At 41.8% G+C, this 25,957-nt stretch overlaps 1 protein-coding gene across 1 annotated transcript in view; it reads right to left on the bottom strand.

Moving 5' to 3' along the window:
• Positions 1–25,957, bottom strand: part of GARS1 (glycyl-tRNA synthetase 1) — a 116,121-nt gene that overhangs the window by 75,263 nt on the left and 14,901 nt on the right. Inside the window, exons 2-7 of the mRNA XM_078665280.1 lie at positions 18,331–18,432; positions 14,123–14,225; positions 10,849–10,990; positions 8,436–8,524; positions 6,334–6,410; positions 5,627–5,772 (exon numbers count right to left, since the gene is read on the bottom strand). Of these exons, the coding sequence (XP_078521406.1) occupies positions 5,627–5,772; positions 6,334–6,410; positions 8,436–8,524; positions 10,849–10,990; positions 14,123–14,225; positions 18,331–18,432 (659 nt within the window). The remainder of the gene's footprint in view (positions 1–5,626; positions 5,773–6,333; positions 6,411–8,435; positions 8,525–10,848; positions 10,991–14,122; positions 14,226–18,330; positions 18,433–25,957) is intronic.

The following is a 25,957-nucleotide window of genomic DNA, read 5'->3' as shown; positions in this document are numbered from 1 at the left end:
GTGTTTTTGTATGAGATGCTGTGGCCTGTGTTTGTGGGGGAGCCGGGTGGCATACAAACTGTTTTACTTGAGTAATGTTGCAAAGTGAACATAGTGCAATGGCAATTGAAACGTCAGTCAATTACAGGGGAGTTGTGGCATACTGTGCAGAAGTGAGACATAAATAATAAAAGTTTGCTCCTTCACTCTTGCAGTGTCTTAATTGTAATAAGTGCACACCAAAAACTTGCAATCTTTAAAGGGTGCCCTTTGCCACAATCACCTTCATCACAAGCACCATTCATTTTATGGTGAGCATCCACGCTTACAGAAACGCTAGGGAGGACAGCCCAATGTCTTTATCTCAATTGCAAAGTAAACTTAGCAACTTCCAACAATCACCTCTGCTAAGGCGTGATCTGCTGAGCATTACAATAGATCTGAGACAGTCATGCTGCAAACATGTTCAAATATTACCCGTACGGGGGGGGGGGGGCTTTTAGAGTTCAATAGCAACCAATTTACATCAGGTTTTCAAACACTGACATAATTGGTGCTGGGTGTGCCAATGCTGTAACACTGAAACACTGCAATGACAGTGTGGAGTGAAGAAGCTAGCTGTTAAGTTGGGCAACTGTGAAAGAAATATCGACAGGCAAGGACCATAGTTAACTAGTACCACAGCGGACACCACGCAAAGAGGCACCTACTAAAGTATTGCACTGGTGAAGCACCACTGAATAGCAAATGCTGGTTAGTATGATTTTAACCAGCTGCACTGGTGTGACCAGTGTTGTTGATTCGATTCCAGGATCGTTTCACTGCAGCCCCTGTACCCCCAATTTCATTTCAAAAGTCCATGTATAGGAAGGGCAATGGCAGAAAGAATTGATAGCATCCACTTCTGATCAAATGTAACAAATGGTCCTTGCAGGACAACACATGAAGGTAAATCACTGGCACAATGCTCCCAGCCCACCAAATCAATATTCATTAACCGATGCAAGACTTGTGAATATGGAGGGGATTTTGTACAGTTCGCAGGTAGCATTCAGCAATCGCCAATATTGATGCACCTGCAAACGCACATCAACCTTTGCGTGCCTTCATCTAAAATGTAGTATAGACAAGGGCCATATATTGAACCAGACTAGAAAATGAATGTTTGACTGATGATACATGATTTACTTTCTTGGTTTCATACAAAGAACAAGCATTGAAAATGCAATAGGTCTCGCAATAGAAAAGTTTGAGCTTTTGATGTGGTAAATGTAAATATTTTTTAATTTTTGTTTTTCAAATTATGAAAGTATTAATTTTGTTATTTGAAATGCCAATAATGTGGTGTTGGTGAGCGTTCCTGGTGTGTTAACGATATAAAAGATTTAACAAAATGATTTTCTTAACATCTATATTCTACCCACAGTACTTTTCACATCACAATATTTTGGCACAATATTTGTGACTCCTCATTTTTGAAGCAGTGTTTTGGTGGAATACTCCTGGCAGAGGATTCATGGGCTCACTGTTCAGTTGCCCATCCTCACAGCCAGTTTAATGCTTCCAGAGTACTCCCTTGCTGATTTGTTCCTGGACTTCCTTTCTGAAGTCACAAAAGTGTAAGGCATTCAATTTGTGCCTGGCGTAACTCTCGGGTTAGTCCTCCAGCAGTTAACAAATCCAGCATCTCTGTCAATGATCCGGGCTTCAACACCTGGTCGGTTTTGTGGCATCATTCTTGATTCCATCTGGGGTAGGGGCAATGGGCCCCACTGCCTGTGCTTTTTCAGTCTTCACAAGGTCGCTAGGGTGATTGCACTCCCCTCCTGAAAGTGATGTGCAGTCTGTGCCCTGATAAGCTGAGCTAATGTTCTCTACACCATTTATCATTCTGGCCATGGGACTACCTGGGACATAATCAAAAGGCATTAACAACCCTGTTTTTATCACCCCCCCCCCCTCCACAATTAACTTGATTGTCCTGAGGTTGATCTCGACCTCAGCCTGTGCAAAACTGTCATCTCTTCTGTCCAGTATGCCTGTGCACCAGAGAGAATCTCATGAGGTTTGCACTACTTTCTCCCATTAGTCCAGTAAGCGCCAGTCAAACTTCTCTCCCTCCCAAAACACAGCCCTTTCAACTTTTCTAAGTACAAGGTGTCAAAGTCACGCTCACTAACCTCGTGTCCATCCCTTCTCTGTGCAGGTAATAGTATAACAGAAGTCAACGTATTTCTCTATTTGGAACGTGAATCTACAGCTCTTGCACCACTTGTTGCCAATTCTCAAAACCTTCTTGGGAGCCATGGGGCAAGCAGGGATTACAGGGCTGTGAATTGAGCAGTCCTATGATTCTCAGGAAGGAAGATGGGGAGCAGAGACTCAGAGTTATGCAATTACCAAATAGCACAAATTAATGATTGTCCAGGTCCGTACTTATCTTGTATAAAAGAATAGAGCTTCACAAATAGCAAAACGAAATACCAAGGAAAAAGAATATGCTCATGGGCACTGGTGTCTATAACAGGTACTACAGCAAAAATAGTAAACAAGTAGGGTAAAACAGAAAAAGGACAGAAAAATAAGCAGAGGGCAAAAGATATAAGAGAAGATAGGACTAGTAGGGAGTTTCAAAGACAGGAAAAAACAGAGGGCAAGACAAAAGAATGCACACAAGACAGGAGTACTGACAGGAAAAGAAGCAAAAAGAAACCAGATAGTAAACTGACTGTGATCTTACCTTCATCTAAGACGTTACTCCAACGCGGCCCGAACCGACTCCCGACTCGACCCTGCTCCTGGCTGAAGAGAGTAAACTGTAGGCCAGGGAGCGCGTGCGGCGGGCGTGCTGCGTCACTACTGAGTGGGGGCTGGCCAAAATGATGTCCAGGGCAGTCATTGGTAGCGCTACCAGATTGACGGCCTGGGATCCACATCTTTAAACGCCTGCCGCGCGCACGGCGGGGGTGCGTGCACTGTGACGGTGCACTATCCCACTAACTTGCAGCACTTTCTGGATTTCATGTCGGCCGGGCCCACTGATCTGCGGTCTACTCTGCGGGGCCTGCGGCGGGGCACCTGAGAAGCTGTCCATTCCGCCATGCCTAGGACCGGCCCTGGGTCTGCCGCCGGCGAAGAAGGTAGAGCAAGATATCGAGGCAGGAGAGGAAGATGTGGGTCATTCCATGCACAGACGGCGGCAGGTAAGGAGGGGGGGGGGGGGGCGGTGTGTGGGTGGGGCGGTGTGTGGGTGGGGGGGGTGTGTGGGTGGGGGGCGGGGTGTGTGGGTGGGGGGCAGCGGTGTGTGTGCATGCGTGTCTGTGTCTGCGTGTGCACGCGTCTGTTTGCGCGTCTGTCTCTGTGTGTTCATGCCTGCCTGCGTAAGCGCGTTCACAGACCCTGAGCGGCGCGTGCACGCAGCCAAATCCAGCCAAATCTGCAAAAGAAGCTCGTAACACCCTCTTGTCCCGAATTCCCCCGAGACGGGCGGCTATAGGTCTCCTAGCTGGACGCATCCTTCGGATTCTAACCCCAGCGAGACCTAAAAAAGCAATTCTGAACTCTGAATACAAGTACAGCAAGTTTCTGTACATAATACAAAGCGGATTGTGAATATTTTGATCAACACTAAAACATAAACAACTAATGTAGAAGTGAGCTTTTGGTAAAAATGAGTGATACAAGTGGATTGAATGATAGGTGTTTTACTTTGTACTACTTAGTACAATTCTTTTGACTACACACTTTTAGTAACAAGCAGTATTTCCTAATGTAACACTTAGGATTTAGGTATTTCTATATGGTGTGCTTCAAAAGAGTGGTTTAATTAACAAGATTGACAGCTTCACTGGCTTTCTAGAGTGCACGATCGAAATACCAGTGAGCTACTGAATTCTTTAGAACCACCTGTAAATTCTGGCCAAAAACGTTCTGCAAATGTTATAGTCCATTGGGCTGAGATAAAGGGAGAAAATTCATATTTTGTGTAGGCTATCAGTAAATACTATCATTTTCAAGCAAGATTAGAAAAAGGCTTCATTTACATGATTTTTCAATATCCGTAGTGGTGGAAGATAGCAACACAAACATAAGGGAAGGCTAAAAGTCAACGTTTTGAAGTAGAGACATATCTGTTTAAAGAGAGAGCAAAACTCTGGGACTTCCTTTCCATCTGAGGTATGGTAGACATCTGAGGTGTGATGGCCTCGGGAAAGGTCTTTTCCAATAAGGCGAATGTGCCTACTAAGGTATCACTGTTTTTAAGCCTTCAGACATATTGTGCTGTGTGCTGCTACTGTAAGGTTACTGTGAGACTTCTCCCCTCATTGACGGAGGTTCAGGAGTTTTCCAATGAGTGAGAGTTCTACTAAAGTGGTCCCGTCAGGTGCATTTGGTCAAGGATTTCCGCATGAGGAAACGTACACATGTATATATGCTCATGTAAAACCGGTATTCACAAAAGAATACCAGGAGCATTCCTGAGAAACCACCAGGAGAAACAGCTGCTCACAAGTATTCCGGCAACCATTTGTGAATTCCAAAATAAAATGAAGTACATTTTACAGCTGACTGTTATAATGTGGACCCTGAAAGTGGAGGGGGTTATATATCAGAGAAAAGTACCCAATGTCCAAACAGCATAGTTCATAGAAAGCCTAATAGTATGCAAAACATGAAAATTCATTTAGTTAATATTTACCATGCTTGTAAAGCAGACATACAAAACTGAACAGCCTATAGACACCAATAGTAACCAACAAAATTGTACTTGTTTAAATCAACTCTAGATGGACGAGATGCAGAGTGTATGTAGGGATATTGGAACCTTTGATATATATAGGTTCCATCGAGATCTCTGCAATGGATGCATTACTTCAGATATCTCTTTATCAGTTTCACTGCTTATCTTCTACTGATGATTCTTTCACTTAGTTGATAAACATATTTTACATGTAAATCTAAAGGGGAGTATCCTTAACGTTTTAAGAAAGGGAGAGCTGTAAAACAGATCTCAGGACCACAGTGTTGCAGCAAAAGTGTAAGCTCCTGGATAGCTGTAATATTTGATTAAATATGGAGGACATCCTCACAAATTCTCATGTCAGGCTGACCAACTGGGAGAACGAATAATGTTAGCAATCTGGAAAGGAGTACAAAGCATATCTGAAGTGTTTCCATGTGTATCTCTGGACCAATTATTTCTGAGCCTGAAATTTAACTAGACTCATCCTATTTTGCATGGAATATATAGCGAGTTTACGAAATTAAAAAGGGGAGAACCCTGGAAAAACCCTCTTTTGTTTTCCTTACTTCCTTTTTCCATCATCCTCAATCGTATTTAATTACTATACCCCTAAACATATTTATTTTATGTTAACTTACCATTATTTTAAGTACTGTTTTTGCTATTTTAATTTAATTGCACTGAGATTTCAGCGTCTTAAGGAAATTAAACCTAAATTAGCACATCAAGGTTTGATGCATTCATTGCCAATCCTTTTTTGCAAAAAATCTATGTCCTGTCTATTAATCACTATGGATGTTTTGTTCATTGATATCATGAGGAGTTTTAAAACAATATGCGGTGCAAGAGCCAATGTGCTGAAGTAGAACTTAAAACAATTGTGTGTCAATCTAGGCAACATACCCTGGCATATTCCCACCAGGCCCAATGGACGTCTGAAACATCAGGTTGAAAGACACCGGCGGAGATAGATCATTCCCAGTGAGGGGGGCTTTGACATTATACATCACAAAGAGATTTGCCAGGTCTTGCTGACTGTAATTGTCCATCTAGCAACAAGATAAAAACAAGGTTATTACTACATTTTTTTAAAGCTTCCTGGCACATACATACGATCCAAAATACTGGCATTTCCAACAATGTTTAAATGCTAGGCAGTGCAGCACGTCTTTTCAATTTCCTACTACATACATTTAAAAATGTATATTTTTTAAACTGAACCATCATACACTGTTATCCAGCGGCATAACCTATTTTTCAGGCATCCAAGAGTCCCCCCCATCCCCGGTGGGAACGGATTGCAGTTTTACAGAGTTTTCAGAGCCACAATACAATCTATTCAGCCTCCAGGTTAGTAAGTGCAAAGTTGTGACACCTAAAGTTCAGTCTATCACACTGCAGCTGCACATGCACAATTGGAAGATGAATGGTATCTCGCACAGGAGGAGCTGTTAAGATTGAACAAGTGGCTACATGGGAGTAACAGAATAATTTTTTTCCAGTCAGGTTTTGCCATTCCTGCCACGCTCACTATTCAGCTAAACAAGCAGCTGTCTGACCTATGCTTTTTCGCACTCAAAGGGTTCAAAGCAAAAACAGAGCATGCTGACCTGTGTGAGAACACTTTCCATCTCAACTTTTTTTTCCGGAGGGCATTTTTTATCCGACATCAACTTCTGTAAGTGAGCTGCAAGCAAAGAATAAGAAGTAGCAGACATGTTAATACTTCACTGTCATGCACAAATGCAAAACTAAATACTAATAAAAAGACAAGAATTCTGAAAAGTCAGTAACCTCAAAATCGACTAATACCCCTTCTGCAAGTCCACAGATTTATGGTTTCAGAGCGAGAAGATCATGGATTACGTGAACTACTTCTTTCAGATTCATTTTATGCAGCTGCATCTTGCCTGGCTTTTGGAAAACTGAACTCAAACCATGGCAATATCCCAAGTGGTTTCAGCATTTCCTCGTGGAGCTAGGGGGTGTGCAAGTCATCTGAAACATTTGGTACATCAATGACCACACAAAGTCAGTGGGGTATGACTGGACTATATTGGTCAGGATGAGACTCACTAGGTAGGCCTAACAAGTCCAGAAGAATACAAACTTAGTAGTGAGTGAATCAGGGCTACCCACCATTGGGCGAAACACCAGAACGCAATTTTATTTACAGACATCATGCCAATAGATGGATTTCAGTATTTTCAACACTGAATCTAAGCAGCCAAGTATGCAGTCTCAATAACCCACTGTTTCCGATCACTAGTGTGATTGGCCCAGCCTAAATTATTTGGAGATAAGCACACAGTACACCGCTACATTGACTTAGCTGTGCTACTGGTTTTTACAGTTAATAAATGTCATACTTTTAATGCAAATATAACACCGCCTGGACATTTACATTATTGTGCACCATTTGTTTTATCTGTATTTGAGTCACTAAATGCACAGAACCCTGCAGGAGTAAGCTTTGCCTGCTGGTTCTCGCTTCATTCTTGAAGGCAAAAGTCACCAATTTCTCTGCACACCGTCAAACTGCAGACTAAGAGGTCTACATAAGTAAAAGACAACATAGCAGCCCTTCTCCATCTGTGCACCCAGTCTCTGGAAACACCAGCCATGTAGAGAAGAGTGGAGTGGAGAAGTGTGGCTCACTGGTTAGAGCAGGCAGACCCTGAAGCAGAGGTCAGACCCGGGACCAGGGTTCAATTCCCGACGCGGCAGGGTATTGAGCTCAAATGTCCATGGACTCGATAATTCTCGCTTCGGTGCCTGACCTAATCATGGGTTCACACTCTGCAACTCTGGGCATTAAGCTTGCTTAATCTCCACAACGGCCCCCCTGCGGCGGGATGCCTGGCTTTGACCTTGGGGATGCCCTGTAGGGGCTATCTCACAGGGAAAAGCCAGGACGGGTTCCCAAGGCAAGCGCGGAGATACCCCTTCGGGGGTCGATTCAGGCGCTATATAAGAAACATAATAATAATAATAATGTATCCATTGAATACCACCCAATACTGCTCCAATTTAGTAAAGACTTGAAAATGCACCTCTTTAAAGAACACTACAGGGCAATGCATTGACAATCCACAAATCAGCTTCCTCTCCTATCACTTGTTGACTTTATGCTGGTCTGTGACCATGTACTGTGCACTTAAGCCTTTGGCATAGGTTCACACTACAGAAATAAATGCATACATGCATCATTGATCTCACATTACTACCCGGTGCTAGGGTTCTAGGACAGCTGGCAATACTTTGTGCAGGTACTGCCTAGTTGCCTGTGAATTCAGTAGACCCCAAAGAATGGACTCGTACACAACCTTGCAAGCTTTTTAAACTTTACAGCTAAGTTAAAGAACTGATTATACCAGCAAATTCACATGACATATTCTGCATCTATATGGAAATGTGTTAATACATAAGGGCGATAGAGCTTTAGGTCAGCTATATTATCTTTGATTATTATGTCCTTTCATTTGTTGAATTAATTTTTACAAGCTCCAGTAGGCACCTCAGAGCAATCTTAGAAACGACATAACTCGCACCCATAAAACTCACTCGGGCAGAAAACTCACCAATTTACACTTTTCTATTCTGAGAGCTTTAGCACCTTGAGTTGCACGATCTTGGGAAATTACACATAATTAAAAACAATCTAACTAGGAGAATGTAATATTGTAATAAAGCACTTTCAAGTAAATAATACCTTTTAAGAGGTGATCAGCTCGAAAACATTCTCCATTCTTTACATCTTTCACCATGTAATCAGCAAATTTGTCTACATGTCCAGATGTTCTACAAAAAGAAAATTGAAAACAAAATGTTGAACATCAATTCCTGCATCAGACTGGTCGCTATCAACGTCCATAGAAAATAAGATAATATACAAATGGACCTGCAGTGAAGGAAAGAGAGAAGGGAAGCTAGTAATACCGCTAGCAATACCCAGCTCTGATTTTGGCCTCTATTCAATATATGCACATTAAGCAAAGACACCTACTTAGGTTTTACAAATAAGTATTTATGACCTGCTTGACCCACTACCAGCTGCAGATTATGTTGCAGTTCTTAAAAGTATTCTACACAATTTCAATTTGTATTAGCCACACAAAAAACGTGAGCCATGTGGGAAATTAGGCTTTGCTCACTGTGCCATCAACTACGAAACTATAGGACTGGTGCCATTTAACGCATCTTATTTCTACCAAAAACCAATAGCATGGTGCAAACATCAGGGCTTAGCTTTGTTTTTTTGGCCTCTCATACGTCTTGTTTCGAGTACTCCCAGCCAACACTAGCTTACATCCACATTAGAGGAAGGTGTGGTTGAAATAGATAAACAACCATTTCCCAGATGCTAAAATTCTTGTACGGGGTACTTTGCAACTTCAAAATGTCCCAATTCGATGGTACTCAGCTTTCTCGAGTCATGATAGGCTCTAAGGACACCTTGAAGAGCAGCAGATTACACAGATATCAGAAGAAAGAGGTGAACACAGTGAGACACCTGGACTGTGAATCCGTTCATGTCTCACCAAACACCTTTTTCCACCAACTACAATTTGATTATTTATAAATCAAGCCCAACCTCTGCATTACTCACATACGGGAAGTGAATATTCTGCCTTTAGTGAAATGGGTCTAAAAAGAAATGCAAGTTTGAAGTGGGGCGTATTTTTTTTTTTTAACTGTTCAGTACCTCAATTTTAGTCTGGAGGAGACTTTAAGGTAAGGCAACACAGACTTCATGTCCAGTAATCAGCCAACCCCACAAAAGAATGCTAAGTGCAAGCCAGATTTAATCTCGAATTTGGCGACTGTGAAACACTAAACTATTGGGCCACACCACATAGTTCTGTACTGGTGCCAGGTAATAACGCACCGACAGTTCAACAAAATGACTAGAGAAAAGAAATTACATTTGTACATTTGGAACAGTGCTGATTATTAGCATTGCTGCAAAAGTCCATCATAGGTGAAACGGTCTGTAAACAGACTTCTGCCTCGCCAACAAGTTGAAGCTCACATGAGCACCACCCCATAAAAGGTCTTTTATTATGAACAAGCATTGGGAAAAGCAATAGGTCTAGCACTCACAAACCTGCAATTTGTTTTTCAATTTTTTTGCAAACATATGCAGAAACGCATTTTAAAAATGCAAATGTAATAAAAAGTGCAAATCCTGCCGTCTAAAGGAGGCATGGATATTTTTGCAAAAAATAAGTAAAATCTGAGCCACTGCAAAAATAGATCAAACTGAAGTTGGCGACCCTTTGATTGCGTTCCTGTGCACATCTGACTAAAACATAGTCCCTCACAGTAAAGAGAACCTGTGACTGAAATGCATGGGTTGGGGGTTGTTTGAGGTGTTACAGCCCCCCCCCCCACCCAATACATGCATTTTATGACACTTTGGCAGAGGTGCTTTCAGCAGTAATTTTTTACATACACACAGATCGATCTCTCAAGTACTCAAAAATATTGGTTACGTTACAAAAGATTGTGCTTTCGCTCTTAGTACTCCTACTAATTTGCATTACCCACTCTTCCACTGCCCTTTAGGCCCCTCTCATGTACTCTGCTTGTCGTATAATGTATTTGAGCATTATATGTCAGCCTGATTTTCATAAAATCTGAAGCTCACACCCCCCAAACTTATTGACCAAGCTACGCCCCTGCTGAAATGGGCTGATCCACTGCGCCATGCTGTAGTCGGAAGAAGCAAACTTTGAACCGAAGGAGAGGGTTGAACAAAGATATTCTGCATGTGCACAAATATTTATGCATTTTTATTATGAAATAGTTAGGAAACATGAGGCAGGCTAAACAGCTAAGGCTGGCCAAACTGCTAAAGTCATCTAAATGTCAGATCTAAAAAGGCCAAAAGTGGGTCACTCAAACTAAAAGAAAAAGGTGGATTCTGTAGATCCCAAAATGGGAAGGACCTTTGCAGATGTGCTACTTCACATATATAGACCTTTACGCATTTGAAGATTAAGATACACCATCATAGAACAAAAAATCCAAGTCATGAATCAATGTTTGAAGCCAGTCGGTATGTTGTTTCTCTGCGAGCCCCCCTCCATGTTTTTGAAAAAAGAGAAGAGCACATATCTTACTTTAAAACCGACTCAGGTGTGAGCATGGTACAGTCTATCTCCAGGATCTGTTCCTCTTGTATAAAGTGCTGTCTCCAGGTGTGAATGATGTTGTTTTTCAAGGCACATCCAACCGGGCCAAAATCGTACAAGCCACTGACACCTGACAAGAAAAAAACAAGTTCTCAATATTATGATTGATGACATAGCTTTTTAGTATTGCATCCATTATAGAAATATCTTCAGGAAAACATAGTTTTCTCCTTGTTAAGACTGTCAATTCTTCAAATATGGATGTCCATCTTTTGTGTTCATTGCTTTTCCTTTGTAGGGAGAGCAGTTACTGAAATGATAAAATGTTGGTGAGACGTGTGGGTGGTAAGTCACTTTAATTGTTCAATATTCTCAGGCCTCAACGTTAGCATGTTAGTTTTTTAAAATATCTTTCATGAAAACATTGAGAGGGAAAGACTGATCTTTCGATACTTGCTGCAGATAAGTGCCCCCTTTTTGACATGGTCACCCCCACTTTTTGCCTGGTATTCTGGGTTCCCAGTGCCAGATCTCTTTCCCTAAAACTGTACAATTGTCCTCTAAATTGGCAATACCTTTAGCACCCATAAAAGTCCCTAGTAAATGGTACCCCAGGTATCTTGGGCAAGGGTACTAGAGGGTCCCCAAGGGCTGCAGCATGTATGGTGCCATACTAAGGAAACCCTCACGTAACTCATGCAGAGTGCCTTTGCAGGGTGTGTATCTCAGTGCAGATAAAAGCGAGAACACAACATGACAAATATCCCAGTGAAATGCAACAAGAACACAGTCTTGGTTGCGGTGTGCACTGCTCACATCAATTCATACTGAATTCATTTAAATTTAAACCACATATTGCATTTTTTTTGCATTGTTCAAACTTTATCTTTTGTTCATCAAATAATCAATTCATTTTCTATAGTACTATACTGCTAGTACTCAATGCATATATTTAAAAAAATGATCTATGAGAATAATGTGCTAACATAGCACTTTGGCAACCAAAATATTCTTTTCTGTTCATTCTTCATGCCCGATGCATTTCAGGACTGCAAGGTCTCTTCTTCAGGGGCATATCTTGTATCAATTTCTACAACCAGAAATCCATTATATTGAAAAGATTAATCACTCGGAGCCGATCTTCCAATCATAACGGTTCCTCAAACGTGTTGACCTGCCTTTAGCAGATCCCTCGAGATAGGCATGGGAAGCGCCAACAGCACACGTACCGGAGTTTACTACTGTGCTAAAGGCAGGTCAACTCGTTTGTGGAACCGTTCTGATTTGAAGATCGTCTCGGAGTGATTAATCTTTTCAATATAATGTCCCAGAACATCATACATCGTAAGACCTGCGCCTGGTTGTTGGTTCAGTCTGACTGGTTCCCCAGTCCCAGCTTGCAGCCTTTTTTCAACTGGACTGACCCCCATTGACTTACATAGGTCACCCAACGCTGTATTGCACCTCTGCACCTGGCCGCCCAGTGCTGCCCAAGGTGGCCCGTTGGTGCTGCCTTGGACGTGCCCTATACTCACTTTAAATCCAGGAGATTAGTCTTGTAAGTCGCTTTTAAGTACTTGTATGCAGGATTTGTTTTCCCTCCATAGGATAACATTACCACTTCTGAAAATTGCGGTCTCTACTTTGAAAAACTATAAACATTTCAAGCTCGAAACGTACTTGCCAGATTTTGAGGCTCTTGATACCAAAACTTGTATAAAGATGCATGTTATTTTTATAAATTGGTGTGAATCTCCTTAAGCCATGTGAATCAGTTATTGATGGTGCGTATACTGCAGATGTCTAACACTCCTCTCTAATAAGCCTAAGGCGGCTCGACCACTCTACCCCCTAAGCGAGCACCTTGGGATTGCTAGCACAAGCCCCTGTTCACTTAAAAGGGATACCTGGACTCTTTGCACAAGGTACCTCTTTTTGGTGTACTAATATAAGGAGGCATCCTACATTTGGCTCCTGTAAAACTTGATAACAGGAAACTGAGCTCAGTAACTTAATGTTCATTACATCAGGATTTCTTAATCAAAAATAATGTGGTACACGATCCCTTTAGAAGTCTACAGAATGCTGTATGTAATCAACGAACTTGTTGAGTCAAGTCTGTTAAACTGTAAGTCCTAATCATGAATGATGCTGCAACTGGAGTCACACAGTCAAACCCCTGGGGTCCCACTGAGATGTGGTCAAGTCTGTGATTCATTTTAGAAACCCTAATCTACACTATCAAATGCTTCCACAACGTTTTAAAAAGAGCAATTGGCTAGATGATTAAGGAGAATTATAATAAATGTAAATTCCTCTACGACAAGGTATCCAAGTATTTTGAGACCGAGACAATGGAAAATGATACTAGATTACACAGAGGAGTCTGGGAAATGGCCATACAACATAATTACAGCAACTCATGGGTAGTATTCTTTCTCTCAATTACTCCTGCTCTCCTCCAGCCCTTTTACCGTTGTCACATTGCTCTACCTCGCTTCTGCTTTACTGAAATGCATCCAACCCTCTTTCTATGTAAACCTCCATCAGCTAGTCCGGAGCCTGCACTGAAACATTGTATTGAACCCCAATTGTTTACAAATACACATCGGAGTATGCTCACCTCATGCACTGTAGATGCATTAAGGATGGTTAGGATTGCCTGAACCTCCTCTTTCTTCTTAACTCCATTATATGTGTAGTGCGTGTTCCCTTTAGAAAAATTGAAGTAAAAGATATTGTACCAACAACTCCTCTGCATTGCATCAAACTGGTTTACAATGTCGAAGGCTTTAGGATCAAACCAAAACTTCAGCTGAGAAATCAGTGCTAATTGAAAAGTCTCACCTTCTACTGATTTACCCTCAAGCTAACGAATGCTAATATTCTTGCTCAGTGGACAGCTTACTTTAGACCATACCCTGCTCGTACAGCCACAGGACATGCAACAGCTTTTACTCTCCAGACTTGTACATAATCAAGGCACTTTGGTATTAGACTGTTCAGTACAAATCACTTAAACCAACAACTGAAATTAGTTATGGGGCTTACATGAACAATGCAATAGCAAAACAACCTATCTATGTAGAGCTGTGTGGACAGTACCATGTACAATACGATGCAGAACCTTTAGCTATCATTTTATTTTCCATCTGAAACTATACTTCAGATTGTTATGTCTACACTGTTATCTTTACCCTCAGACAGTACTTTTACATACAGCAGCAGAGATTAAGAGTACTGGTCCTCAACAGTGAGTTACCTCCATAAATGGCAAAGGCCTGGTCATAGAAAAACCTCCGCTTCAAGGTGTCTTCCATTTTTGTTCTGTCAACTATATCATCCTTGGGTTGTAGAGATAATTCCTGCAAGAAATAAATAAAGAAGGGTATCAAACTGATGTATCTATTAACAGTTTAGCAAATAAAAGTTGGCAACTATCCTCTGTGCCTTGAAAACCCCTATTCAGCCTTAGTAGTGTCACACTACAGCTATGTAAAGAAACAGGCTTTTTCCAAGTCTCCCCCCCCCACCTTTTGCCCCCATTTGGACTACTAGCTTCAGTTTTTTCTACTTTGTGAGGACACTGAGGCCTGATGTCCAGACCTCACTGCCAGTATGCTGAATAATTGCAAAGGATATGTCGAATTGGATGTCCCCAATTGGCAAGTACTGACTTACTTGTACATTCCTAGTACATGGTAATCAGGGCACAAAGGGCATGAAAGGCAGAGTGTTGAGCCAGGGCTGCAGCACTGTTTATGCCACCCTGTGTATGACAAAGTACAAAATGGCCACCAGCCTGCCACTGCAGACTTGAAGGACAGTGTTTACACTGCAAATTCGACTTTGTCATTACCATTAATGGCCTAGCGAAATATTCCCTGAACAGTAAAGCAAGTTTCACCTAAGGAAGTCTTATGAAGCACTATGGCAGGGAGCTGCATATTGTTAAGACAGACATATAGGTTTATATATGTCTTAGCAACAAAGCCCTTAAAGAGTTCATTTTGCTGACAAAAGCTAGAAGTCCCTTTGGCTAACACAGTGTTACAGGCTGGCATCCCAGCCTGGCTAACTTCTGAATGGGACTATCTAACTGGGTACTGTAAGGTACAAATTAATTGTGGCCTTAAATCCGACTTGATGCCCAAGTCAAGGTTTATGTCACTATTAAAGATAAGCAGATTTTGGAAAAGTGGTTAGTCTGTGCCCCAGTTACTCCAGAGGCCTCACAAAGCCCTGGTACACAAAAAGCATTCTGCCTGCCTGGGGAGACGTGATAATGATGCTCAGGAACTAAGGCAGTTGCCACAAAGCGAAGTGTGACCTCCTTTCCCAGGAAGGATTCTCTGGGTGCTAGCCTTTTGAAGAACGAGATGCACAAAAAGAGTCTGAACAGTCGGAAGGACTGCACCTACTGCACCTTGGGCTAGTGAGTTAGGACTGTACCTGTGGCTCCTGGCTTGATGAAAAGTTGGTTCACAGCCCAAGTTCGAAGCAGTGACTCCAAGGGTCAGTTGGTTGGCCCCCTGGAGCAGCATAAGTGACATCAAAGCTGAGGAAGCCCCAACTTTCAAAAGCAGTAGCCACTCCTGAGGGATCACCTCTAGCTGCCATCAGGCACGCCAAGAGACAAATCCAAGATAGCTAAAAGTGGCACCCGAGTCGGTCGGATCCGGGAGTGCTATCAGAGACCGCATTTGGCACCCAAGAGGAACAATAACAACCCCCCAGGATATTTACTGTGACCGTATTGCGAGATTGGAAGCACGGGTGCAGCTGGCCTTCTACTTTGTTTACAGAGAGAAGGACGTGGGACTCCAAATGGTGTGGTCAAAGACTCTTAAACCCACCCATGGACCGAGGGTTCAACCGCACTTCTCCCCAGACTACTGCACAGCTCCAGGACCATCCTTTGAGCATCTTTTGCCTATATCCTCTGAATCAGGACCACTCCATTGATGTCTATGGCGGTTGTCCTGTAAAGTTTGGAACTGGTCTTAAAAACACTCTGGTGGCCAGATAGCTGTCCAAAGTATGCTCTCTGGCCCCCTAGTCCTCCGCTCTGTCAGATTTGGTAGCCCAAGTCAGGCCGGAGTCGCCAAACTAACTATTCAGAAGTTAGCAAAGTTATTGTTGACCAATGCTTGTTTGCTGCTGCATTTAAAAGTATTTATTTCTTTTAAAATCTGTATCTCGGTAACCCTAAGGTGGATTTTGATGATCAAGGACTCTAAAAATTCATTAAAATATGTTCTATTATTATAAATTGCTGTTGTGCCTCTTTCTTGTTGCAGACTATTTTATTTCGTTGCTTTGTTGTGCAGCTAAAAGCTTTACACTAAGTTCCTTTGCCAAGCCTCACAGCTGCCCAGGGCTGAGCTAAGGTTAAGTAAACAACAATAACTGGACTCAAGGTGGCATTTGTGAGTGTACTACACGATAAGACCCCACAGCCATATCATAGTACACCCAAATACTAACAAGCAGCATAGGATTATGAGGTGTGCCGGGAGTCATTCATGTTGCTATGGTTTATGGTGGGGGTGAGTTAAAAGCATGTCTGCAGTACTGGCAACCAGGTGGCAAGTAGCATTTAAGAATTCTAGTCTGTCTACACTCAAGGATTTGGAAAGCATTTGCGCTTCCTTTGTGAGATCTTAACTAAAATAAACGTTGCAGAAAGACCTACTGATAAATATACACAAGGGATCCGTACACGGTTACTGTGATCTATTGGCTCCATAGCAAACCATTTTGGGGGGAAATACCACCCATTTCAGAATAGTATGCCTTTTCTAACTTGTGGACCAATGACTTTTCAGTGAAGAATGTGTGCATTTATTTGGAAGCCAGTCTGCTGTTGCCAAGAAAAAAATAAAACACTATCAAATTTCTAAAAGTTTGCTTTGAGCCACTAACTGCAGACATTTGTTTGGTTGTCTATGTTTAGCAGGGCTGCTTGTGAATGTTTCTACTCTCTGCCCATTTGAGATAGGGCACTCCGAGGACTAGTCCTTAAAACATTAACATATGTTTTGGCTGTGTCAATAAATACACCGTTTTTTTATTTACGGATTTCAAGGTGCCATGATTAGGCCGTTACAATTACAGAACACGGGAAGCAGGAAATGATAGTCGTTCATCAACACTGGTTCCTTTAGTATATAGTCTGTCTTTATTACCACCCACAGAGAACAGCCTCCATCTCATAACAGAACTGGAGACAGCAGCATAAAGCTGTTCACAAAACTTTCAGAACTAAATGCAGCTTCCAGTTCACTCCTGTCAATTCCACAAGAAACTTGGTACTTCACTAGTCTTATAGCCCAGGCTAGTAGGTGTGGTTGAAGACAAAGGTGAACGTAAAGTACACGGTTAGTATTGGTCACAGGGAATAACATCAGATTAAAGATAGAGTTGCTATGCCAGTAACTATTACTTAATGTAATAGCCAGCTCACTCCTCTCCCAAACAAAGGATGACAAACTAACTTAGCAAATTATTTGGGCATTGCATAACAGAAAACGCCCAAGTTAGTTTTCAAGTAAATAGGCTTCATAGTAACGTTTATCAAAATTGAGCCTCCGCCCTTGATGAAGCATTCAAAGAAGCACTTGCCACATACAATGGGAGTAGCCCTTTTTGTAGCCCTACAAGCCTCTATTTTTAGAACTATAATTAATGAAAGCCACAACCCTGTAGAACACTGAAAGAAAGAGAATGGACAAACACACGAGAGATGTCAACATTTTTAATATGAAATCAAGTATTCACATACAGATAAAACAAGGCTTGGTTGGATCACTGAATTCTAAGTAATCAAAATTTTAACTTAGAAATTTTGCTCAGTGCACACTACAGGGGCTTGCATGGTCCACAAGTAACTGCATTAGGGCTTTGTAGATACAATCTCTCACCTGTACTAAAAATACTGATTAGATGCTATGCATGTGTATCCATATTCCGATTAATTCAACCTCTTTGGACAATTTCCCAAGGAGTCGAATGCCAATCAACAGAAGATGTGGTCATTGGATGAATATCGAACAACTTTTCAGCTAGACTATTTATTCATCATCAAAGAAAACTATTAATTCATAATTCTTGATTAAGCATGCAATAGTTTCACAGATTTTGATGGGCCAATCACAATTATCAACCTACAGCACTAAAATATAAACAGATGCGTTCTGGAACATTCTGTTAAGTTTTTGGCGGTTTACAAATTTTAAAAAGACTGATTAGAAAGCAAAGGATCATTCAACACATCAGCCTACATCACGATTTGGGTCAGCGACAACCACAAGGAGTTTATGGTCACTTAATAATCGCTGAAGGTCATACCAAATACTTTGGAAATAAGGAAGAAACAGACTTAAGCATTCTGTTCAATGGCATTTTTGTAAAAAGTTTCAAATTTCTCAATTGCCCAGATAAAAGAAAGGCACTTTGTTATGTGCGTACCTTGGCTTCTAGTATCCTCTTGCGTGCCTTGAGTTCCGCCACCGCTTTGTCCACGTCCACCTGGGGGGCTTTGTCATCCTTAAGCTGCCGCACTACATCCCCCTAGGAAAAGATCAAATGAAGAATTCACTATGAGGCACAAAGGAAGAACCTAAGTAACTTCACACTCTTCAGATGTTCTCACCCCTTCAGATATTATAAAAAGACTTGAGAGCAGCTTCTAGATAACTTTCCAAATACCGGAAACATTTATCATAAAAAAAAAGCTTAAAGGTCAGTTGGTGTGTATACAACTCATTCCCTCACTAGGCACCGACTCTTTGGAGGGTATTTGGAAATGTGTTCAACATTTGGAGGTACACCCTAGCACCGAAAGTTACTTTTTTGCCTGGGCATTTCAGCATCCTCTCGAATATTCTAATTTTGCGATCAACTTAGGTTCAGCAATTTCAAAATAGCCACGGGTAAACTAAAGTATTTCACCATACTATCTGCCATATCCTATTTTGTGAAGGTGCAACTGAAGTAAAATAAATTAAAAAAATACATCTTAGAAAGATCTGTTGTATTTCATAGCCTGAGCTGCTTCGCATGACAAAAGAAGCACACACTTTTGGTGTGAATGCATAGCAACTCTAGTTCTTATAGGTGAAAACAAATTTAACTGCCTGGTGCTTCAAAGATTTGAAAATCGCAGTGCCACGTGCACAGAGGTGTTACATTGGAACTAAGTCTTTTAGGTAGAGCTGGACAGGCAGAACTAATGGTAAGGCTGTGGCAGATTCAGTCTAACATTCAGGCAAACCGTTTCCTAGCATTGCTCATCCCCATCTGATTTTCAGGGTACCAGCCTGAAGGAAAATCTCACTTTCCAAAATTTGCTAGCAAGCGCCTCTTTGGGGCAAGACAGTTCGATGATATTCCAATCCTGGCACCCACACCAGAAGGCACCCGTGCTATTGTGGGCGAGTCGGTTCCAAATAAGTGCACCGCAGTAGCCTTTACTTTCATAACAGGTAGCTCAAATAAAATGGCCAACAGTCAACTTGGTATGTATGTTGAATAACCAAGCATCAATTAACCATACTAAAGTAAAGTAAAGTCCACATTTGTATAGCGCACAATCACCCGTAAGGGTCTCTAGGCGCTGGGGGCCGTCGGGAAGATTAAGCGAGCTATTGCCCAGAGTCACATGGTCCTGGGCTAACCTGCCGCCGGAGCCGGGGATCGAACCGTGGTCCCCAGATTCCAGCGTCAGTCGCCCTGGCCGCGGCGCCACACCTCTCCCTACAGCTTATTCATGTCAAAGCATTCTCTGTGTGCTCTGCAGAGAGGAACCGGATATGTATGAATACAACTCATTTTAGGTCTCTCCTAGGCAGCGCTTGCACGGTCTCTTTGAGACATGCTGTATTCAGGATAGGTTTTTAGAGCAAAGGGGGTTTGGCCCAAAACTGGTCAGGAAGGACCTATCTACCTTTATAAACACTCAAGATCCTGACCTTTCACTTGGTACTGCTGTTTAATGATTAAACAGTCTGAGACCATTGTCTAATTCGATTGGTCTTTAGTAGTTTAATTACTTTCTTTAAGTAAAGGTAATTAAACTACTACAGACCAATCGAATTAGACAATAGTCTCAGTCTGTTAAATCATTAAACAGCAGTACTAAGTTAACGGTCAGGATCTTGTGTGTTTAAAAAGTATTCAGGATATGGGCATAAAGCTCTGCACACTTTCCGTCAATCTTTTTAATTGGCTCCCGCCGATTGTAAATGGTGGCTTTTCATTGGTCAATAGGCTTAGTAGTCCCTCCTTAGTACCGCCTTGTCTCTTCTTGTAACCTTCCATGAGGACACCCCATGTTACATGTGTTATTACTCCCTAGGTTTTAATTATAGCCTCAGGGCACAATTTTCTTAAAAGGGCTTCAGGCAGAAAACATGTTTGGTCCTAAGTAAGGCTGGCAGTGGTTACTTTACTCACTAGTACATCTCACATTTATGAGACCTTTTATAAATTTCCCTTCATCAGCTCCACACAGTACAACCTAATCAGGAATTAATATAATAATTTTCTCACATTTCAAAGCTACTAATTGTATATATGGACATAGCTATTTGAATCTACTCGTGGTACTGGTCTTACATGCAATGCATTATGGGTAGGGTGCATTATGGGCAGAGTGCAGACAAGAAGTGACCAAAAGAGGTCCCAAGGGACCTCTTTTTGTCACATATGGTACTGCACCCTTCAACATGACTAGGTAAAAAAAATTGGTATTTATAATGACAATAACTCCAACAAATGTGAGACTGGTTGCATTTTCAATGTAAAAGGTCTCGCATTTGTTAAGGTTATTGCAGTTGGCCTTGAAAATGACATTTGGCATTTTTTTTTATACCACTGCAATAGTGTTATGCAACTATAAAAAGTCCCACTGCAAATAAAAAACAAGTCAAAATATTGTTATTTTCAACACCAACAGCTATAACTTTAACAAATGCAAGACCTACCTATTCTATTGCAAATACTTTTTAGGTCTCGCCTGTCAATGCGCTTGCGCATTGAGCTTTTGAGAATATAGGGGCTTAACGAGAGCTTAACGATTTGATGCTGTGCCCGTGAAAAGCAAGCTCAATGCGCAAGCGCATTGACCTAAAATGCGCGAGCACATGAAAGCCAGCCGTCTGCCGCCATTAGCTTCACTTGAAGGGATCCGCTCCGCCCCCTGCTGCATCAAAGGCTTTTGGCCGTGTCTCTCCTTTCTCCTTTCTCCTTCCCCCTTCCCCACTCGCTCATCAAAGGCTGCTCACTCTCCTTCTCCCCCGCCCCCCACCCCATCCGACTTGTTTTCATTTCGCGCCGATTTTTTTTTGCGGGCCGTGTCTCTCGTTTCTCCTCCCCCCTTCCCCCCTCCCCACTCGCTCATCAAAGGCTGCTCACTCTCCTTCTCCCCCGCCCCACCCCATCCGACTTGTCTTCATTTCGTGCCGATTTATTTTTGCGATTTTTTTTGGCGGCCGCCAATGCTTTTTATTTAGGGGGATTTGTCTTTGTTTCCGTTAGTCAGTTACCTTCATACCATGCACCCACCCATAACCACTTCCTCTATTTTACTTCCCTGGGCGCCCCCGTGAGCGCATGGGAACGGCGTTTCCTTGATTACACTAAAGTGTGCTGTTTGGAGGTGGACGCAGGCTAGCGCTTCATTCCATTTCAAGGCCCCAAATTGAGGAGAGCAGTGCCTTAAATACAGAGTGTTTCATTAAGGTAAGAACGTCATAAATACAGCTTCGTGTACAATGATTCCAAAGACTATAGCACATCTAATAACGTTGCAAAGGCATCGCCACAGCAGCAGGACAAGCGCATACACTTAAAACTCTCTTCCAGGACCCATACATGACAGCTCTCACATCATCCACACACCGCATACAGCTTATCTCCCTCATAGGCCCATAAATCTCAGGCTGCTCGTTTCCTTCGCTCTCACATCCTAGCCCAAACATTGCAGACCAATCTGAAAAAATTACTTGTAAAATGTGTCACGATTTTCTCTCCCCAGCAGTCAGCAGCCAGTCTGTGCCACCCCCTCCCTCCCAACACCACCTGCCTGTCACTGCTTGTTTACCATCTTATTGTCAGTTGTCCATTTTGCTTGTCTCGCCTGTTGTCTGTGCGTTACCAATGCTTGCTTTATCTGTAATAGTGCTGTAAGCTGTTAGTGGGAGAGAGGCTCATGGTTACTTTTTCTGAGTTCTTTTAATTTTAAAATTGTTAGAAATCACATCCCAAACTCACCTTACTTCATCATATTACTAGAAGAAATTTACGGTTTTGTAATATCTTAGCTGGTGTTGTTGCTCTAATTTTTGTGTGCTGAAACCGGGAGTTGAGCGGAATAGTTTGCTTCTCGTTATCTGATCTCAGTACGGCAAGGAAAGTGTGTTTTTTTAACAAGCCTGTTGTGTGCCTTGCTTCTTGTAGGGGACGGATGTAAATTTAGAGATCTGCCTTAGGAATGGCCAAACCCACCCTCCAACTAAAACAGCTGTTCCCTATGTGCTGCAGGGCTCGAAAAATTCACTCGACCACTCGCATTTGCGAGTGAGATTGATTAAGGACAAGCTATTTTTAGGTCCTACTCGCCCTTTCTGGTGAGTAGGAATACAAACTTGACCTCTGCCTCTGAAAGCAGAGGAAATGTGACAAGATAGCAAGATTTAAAAGGCATCTTTATTGCTCACAAAGTAAATGAGCAATATAAATGCTTTTAAATCTTGTTAACTTGTCACATTTGTTCAGTTTTCAACGTTTGAGGTCAAGTTCATTTAAGTTAGGTCGGGGAGATTTTGTAGTTTACTAGACCTGCAGGTCTAGAGCATTTTTTATGATTTGTCGGGCCGTGTGCTGCAGTATCAAGCTACTTATTAAACACCCAGGGTAAACAACATCAAGAGGTTAAAGCCTCCAGTGCATATTTGCTGCTCTTTAGTACTGCTCATAGCACCACCCGAAAGGCTGCTGCCACATCCAGGACCTGGCATAATTTTGAGGGATTATTCAGTAGCTGGGTTAAATTTGCATTGCCTTTTTGTACCAGTGTCTGTAATATGCGAGGCAAAGGAAGGGCACACAAACACAAAGATAATAATTCATTCCATATGGTTTGGCACCTTTACTTTCCGCACCCCACACCTTGTTGCTTTTTACAAAGCTGCATTTACTTGAATTCTGCCTTTTCTGACTTCCCAGTCCGCATTATAAATTACAACAACTATTAGGTAAGTATTATTTACTTTTAACATTTATAAGCCATTGTGATTATAAAATACAAAAAAAAATAAACTACTTTCAAAACGTCAACAAAAGTAAAAAAATAATTACGTCTACAAAAAAATTAGCTCCAACTTTTCTAATGCGAGACCTATTGCATTTCCAATGCCTGTTTAGCTGGCAACCCAGCCTAAAAACAGTGAACACACACACCAGTTATTGGTCCCTTTCACCACATTCTTTCAATCAATTTAAATAACTCCGAAATTGCTGTTAAATCTGCCCACTGAGCTTTCATCTACACCCTGCACGTGCGCACACATACACACGAGGCAGAGCCAGACCAATCTTGCATCTGATTTCATCAGCTGGATGTCGTCCTTCTATGAAAACGTCAACAACGTGGAAGACACACAGTGAAATAATTTAACAAGCTAAAGCAACAAATGAGATTAATTTTGCTAATTTTTTGGCACTCCTATCCTATGAGTATCTGGTGGGCACGACGATCCTGAAATCAGAAATTGGCCCGAGTCACCAAATCTACATCTCTTTACTGCATAAATTATGCGCCGAATAAATCCGTATACCAGAAAAATCTTCGCCATGACCCACTATGGAATGGACTACAGTAACGCTCGCATCCTCCAACATGGCTCACACAGCCTTTAACTAGTGAAGCTCATCAGCCAACAGGGTCAATTTCTACACCAAGTCTGCACCTTGAGACTCTGCGGACCTTTCAACTTCACCGAAAACTGCATGATGTGTGTGACCCTTTGGCAGTGGAGGTCTTTCCTGGTGTCTTCACTTCTATTGTCTGAGGTAGAGCAGGACTGTCCATGTGAGTGCCACCGGGCATCTAGGAACCAACCTTGGGTTACTGTGGGAGGAGCGGATACTTCTCCTGGGGCCATATATTTTGGCTTGCTAATATTGGGAACCACAGCAACAAACAGGAAATAGCATAGTCTCCTGTTCCCGAGCCAAGCCTCTCCAGGGCTTTTTTGTCTTTTTGTCTTGTGCTCTCCAAAAGCAGCAGTTTAGCCAGCTAAGTCCTGTGTTATCCCTCATGGCCCTCAATCTACTGAGTGTGTCCCAACCATCGCTCGCCCCCATCTTAATTGTGCACCACATGCATGGCCATCCCCAACACGGTCCAGTTACTCTTCTACATCTTTTATGCAACCAACTCCAATACCTTGATCTCCTGGCCAATGTGTAAACTTCCTTAGCATTACAACGTACGTTAATTTAGCAATATAACATGCACTCTAAGAAAATGTGATGATATTTGACAGAAACAGATATTTGTTTCACTGAAAGTTGGTCTGTTGCAGCCACCATACTTGTGATACTGCACTAACTTGCAACATGCCACGCATATACTCCCACAAACAATATCTCCTTTGGTGTGATCTCACCATTCGCTACCAATCCTCCAAAAACTCACTAGACTGAACCTCATTTTCAATCAAGTAAATCTCAATATCATGTCAACAATCCCTGTGCTTCACAGTAAAACAGCACTCACTCTCCTACCAATAAAATTGCAGCAACATATCCCTTTCACCCTTAACACCACCATGTTCATATTTTGTGACCTAATAACATTTATACGTATTTCAAACACCACACTTTTCTGAAAATATTTTCCAAATATGAGCAATCTGGACTTATCAATGTTTACACTTTCTAGAGGCTTCATTGCCACCACCAACCTCCCCCAACTTCCATTCCCCTTCTCCAGCTCCCACTTGGACACCCAAAGCAACATATTGTCTAATAAACCCATGAAAGGTTCACTACTCACCACTTAAGCAAGTGCTCAGACTCACCTTTCGAACCTTGCTCAAACGAAATCAAAGTTCCCTTCTACCCTGGAGTGGAAATTTTTACACTGAAATCCATTATAATCTGTCCAACAATGACAACTCCTTTGAAAAGTATGTCCAGTACAAACAATTTCATTGCAAAATCCTTATTCAGGCAATTTATTGGAGAAAATGTGACACATAAAAACCAAGGAAGACTGCAACACAGGATTTCTGCTCAACAGAGGGACACAACCCACTTCAGCGTTCCTACTTCAGAACCAGTGTTTTCCTTCCTAAAATGCATGAGAGCAGACAGTTAACTTCTCCCTCATTTTAGCCCTTCGAGGAAAAAGAACGGAGCCCGTGGTAGGTTTTTATTTTTGAAAAGCAAATTGTGCTAAGGTTTTGTCTTCTGGGTCGGATCTTGCATGATGAGTCACTTTAGTCTGTCATTAGGATTTCTAATGTAAAATAACTGTACTTTAAAATAATATTTAGCTGAAGCAAGATTGAGCGATATGGCTCAGACTGGGGTAATTTTCCAGCAATCACAATCTGCTAGCCTAGGTCACATCATAATCTTTTTCTATGCATGTGGCAACCTGAGATAAGGAAAACTGCATCAGTCATACTTTTACCTCCCAAAAATGCTTGCTAATCTTTCCTTTTCCTCTAAGATAACAATAAGAAACAACTACTTGTTGGTAATAAAGCACTTCATGCCACCCTTCTACAGTTTACAGTATTAAAAATAGCAGATGTTACCACTGCCCAGTTCAGTAATTCATTTACTAATTTCAACAAAGAAATACGCAGTTAGCATTTGCAGATTATGAACATGTGAACTGCAGACAGACTAGATGTGCTAAATTCACTAAGTCATCTTAAGCAAACTTCAGTAAAATAAAAAAAGGTTGTTTTAATCACAACTGTCCTGGTGTTCTTTACTCTAAGCAAAATATTTTTTAAAAACCAAAAAATCGACTTTGGATTGAAGAGTTTGTGGTTTTCCTCAGATAGATGCAGAAAGT

This window comes from Lissotriton helveticus, chromosome 10, assembly GCF_964261635.1.
Source record: "Lissotriton helveticus chromosome 10, aLisHel1.1, whole genome shotgun sequence".
In the NCBI taxonomy this organism is placed as follows: Eukaryota; Metazoa; Chordata; class Amphibia; order Caudata; family Salamandridae; genus Lissotriton; species Lissotriton helveticus.
This window is presented reverse-complemented; position numbering and strand designations above follow the sequence as displayed.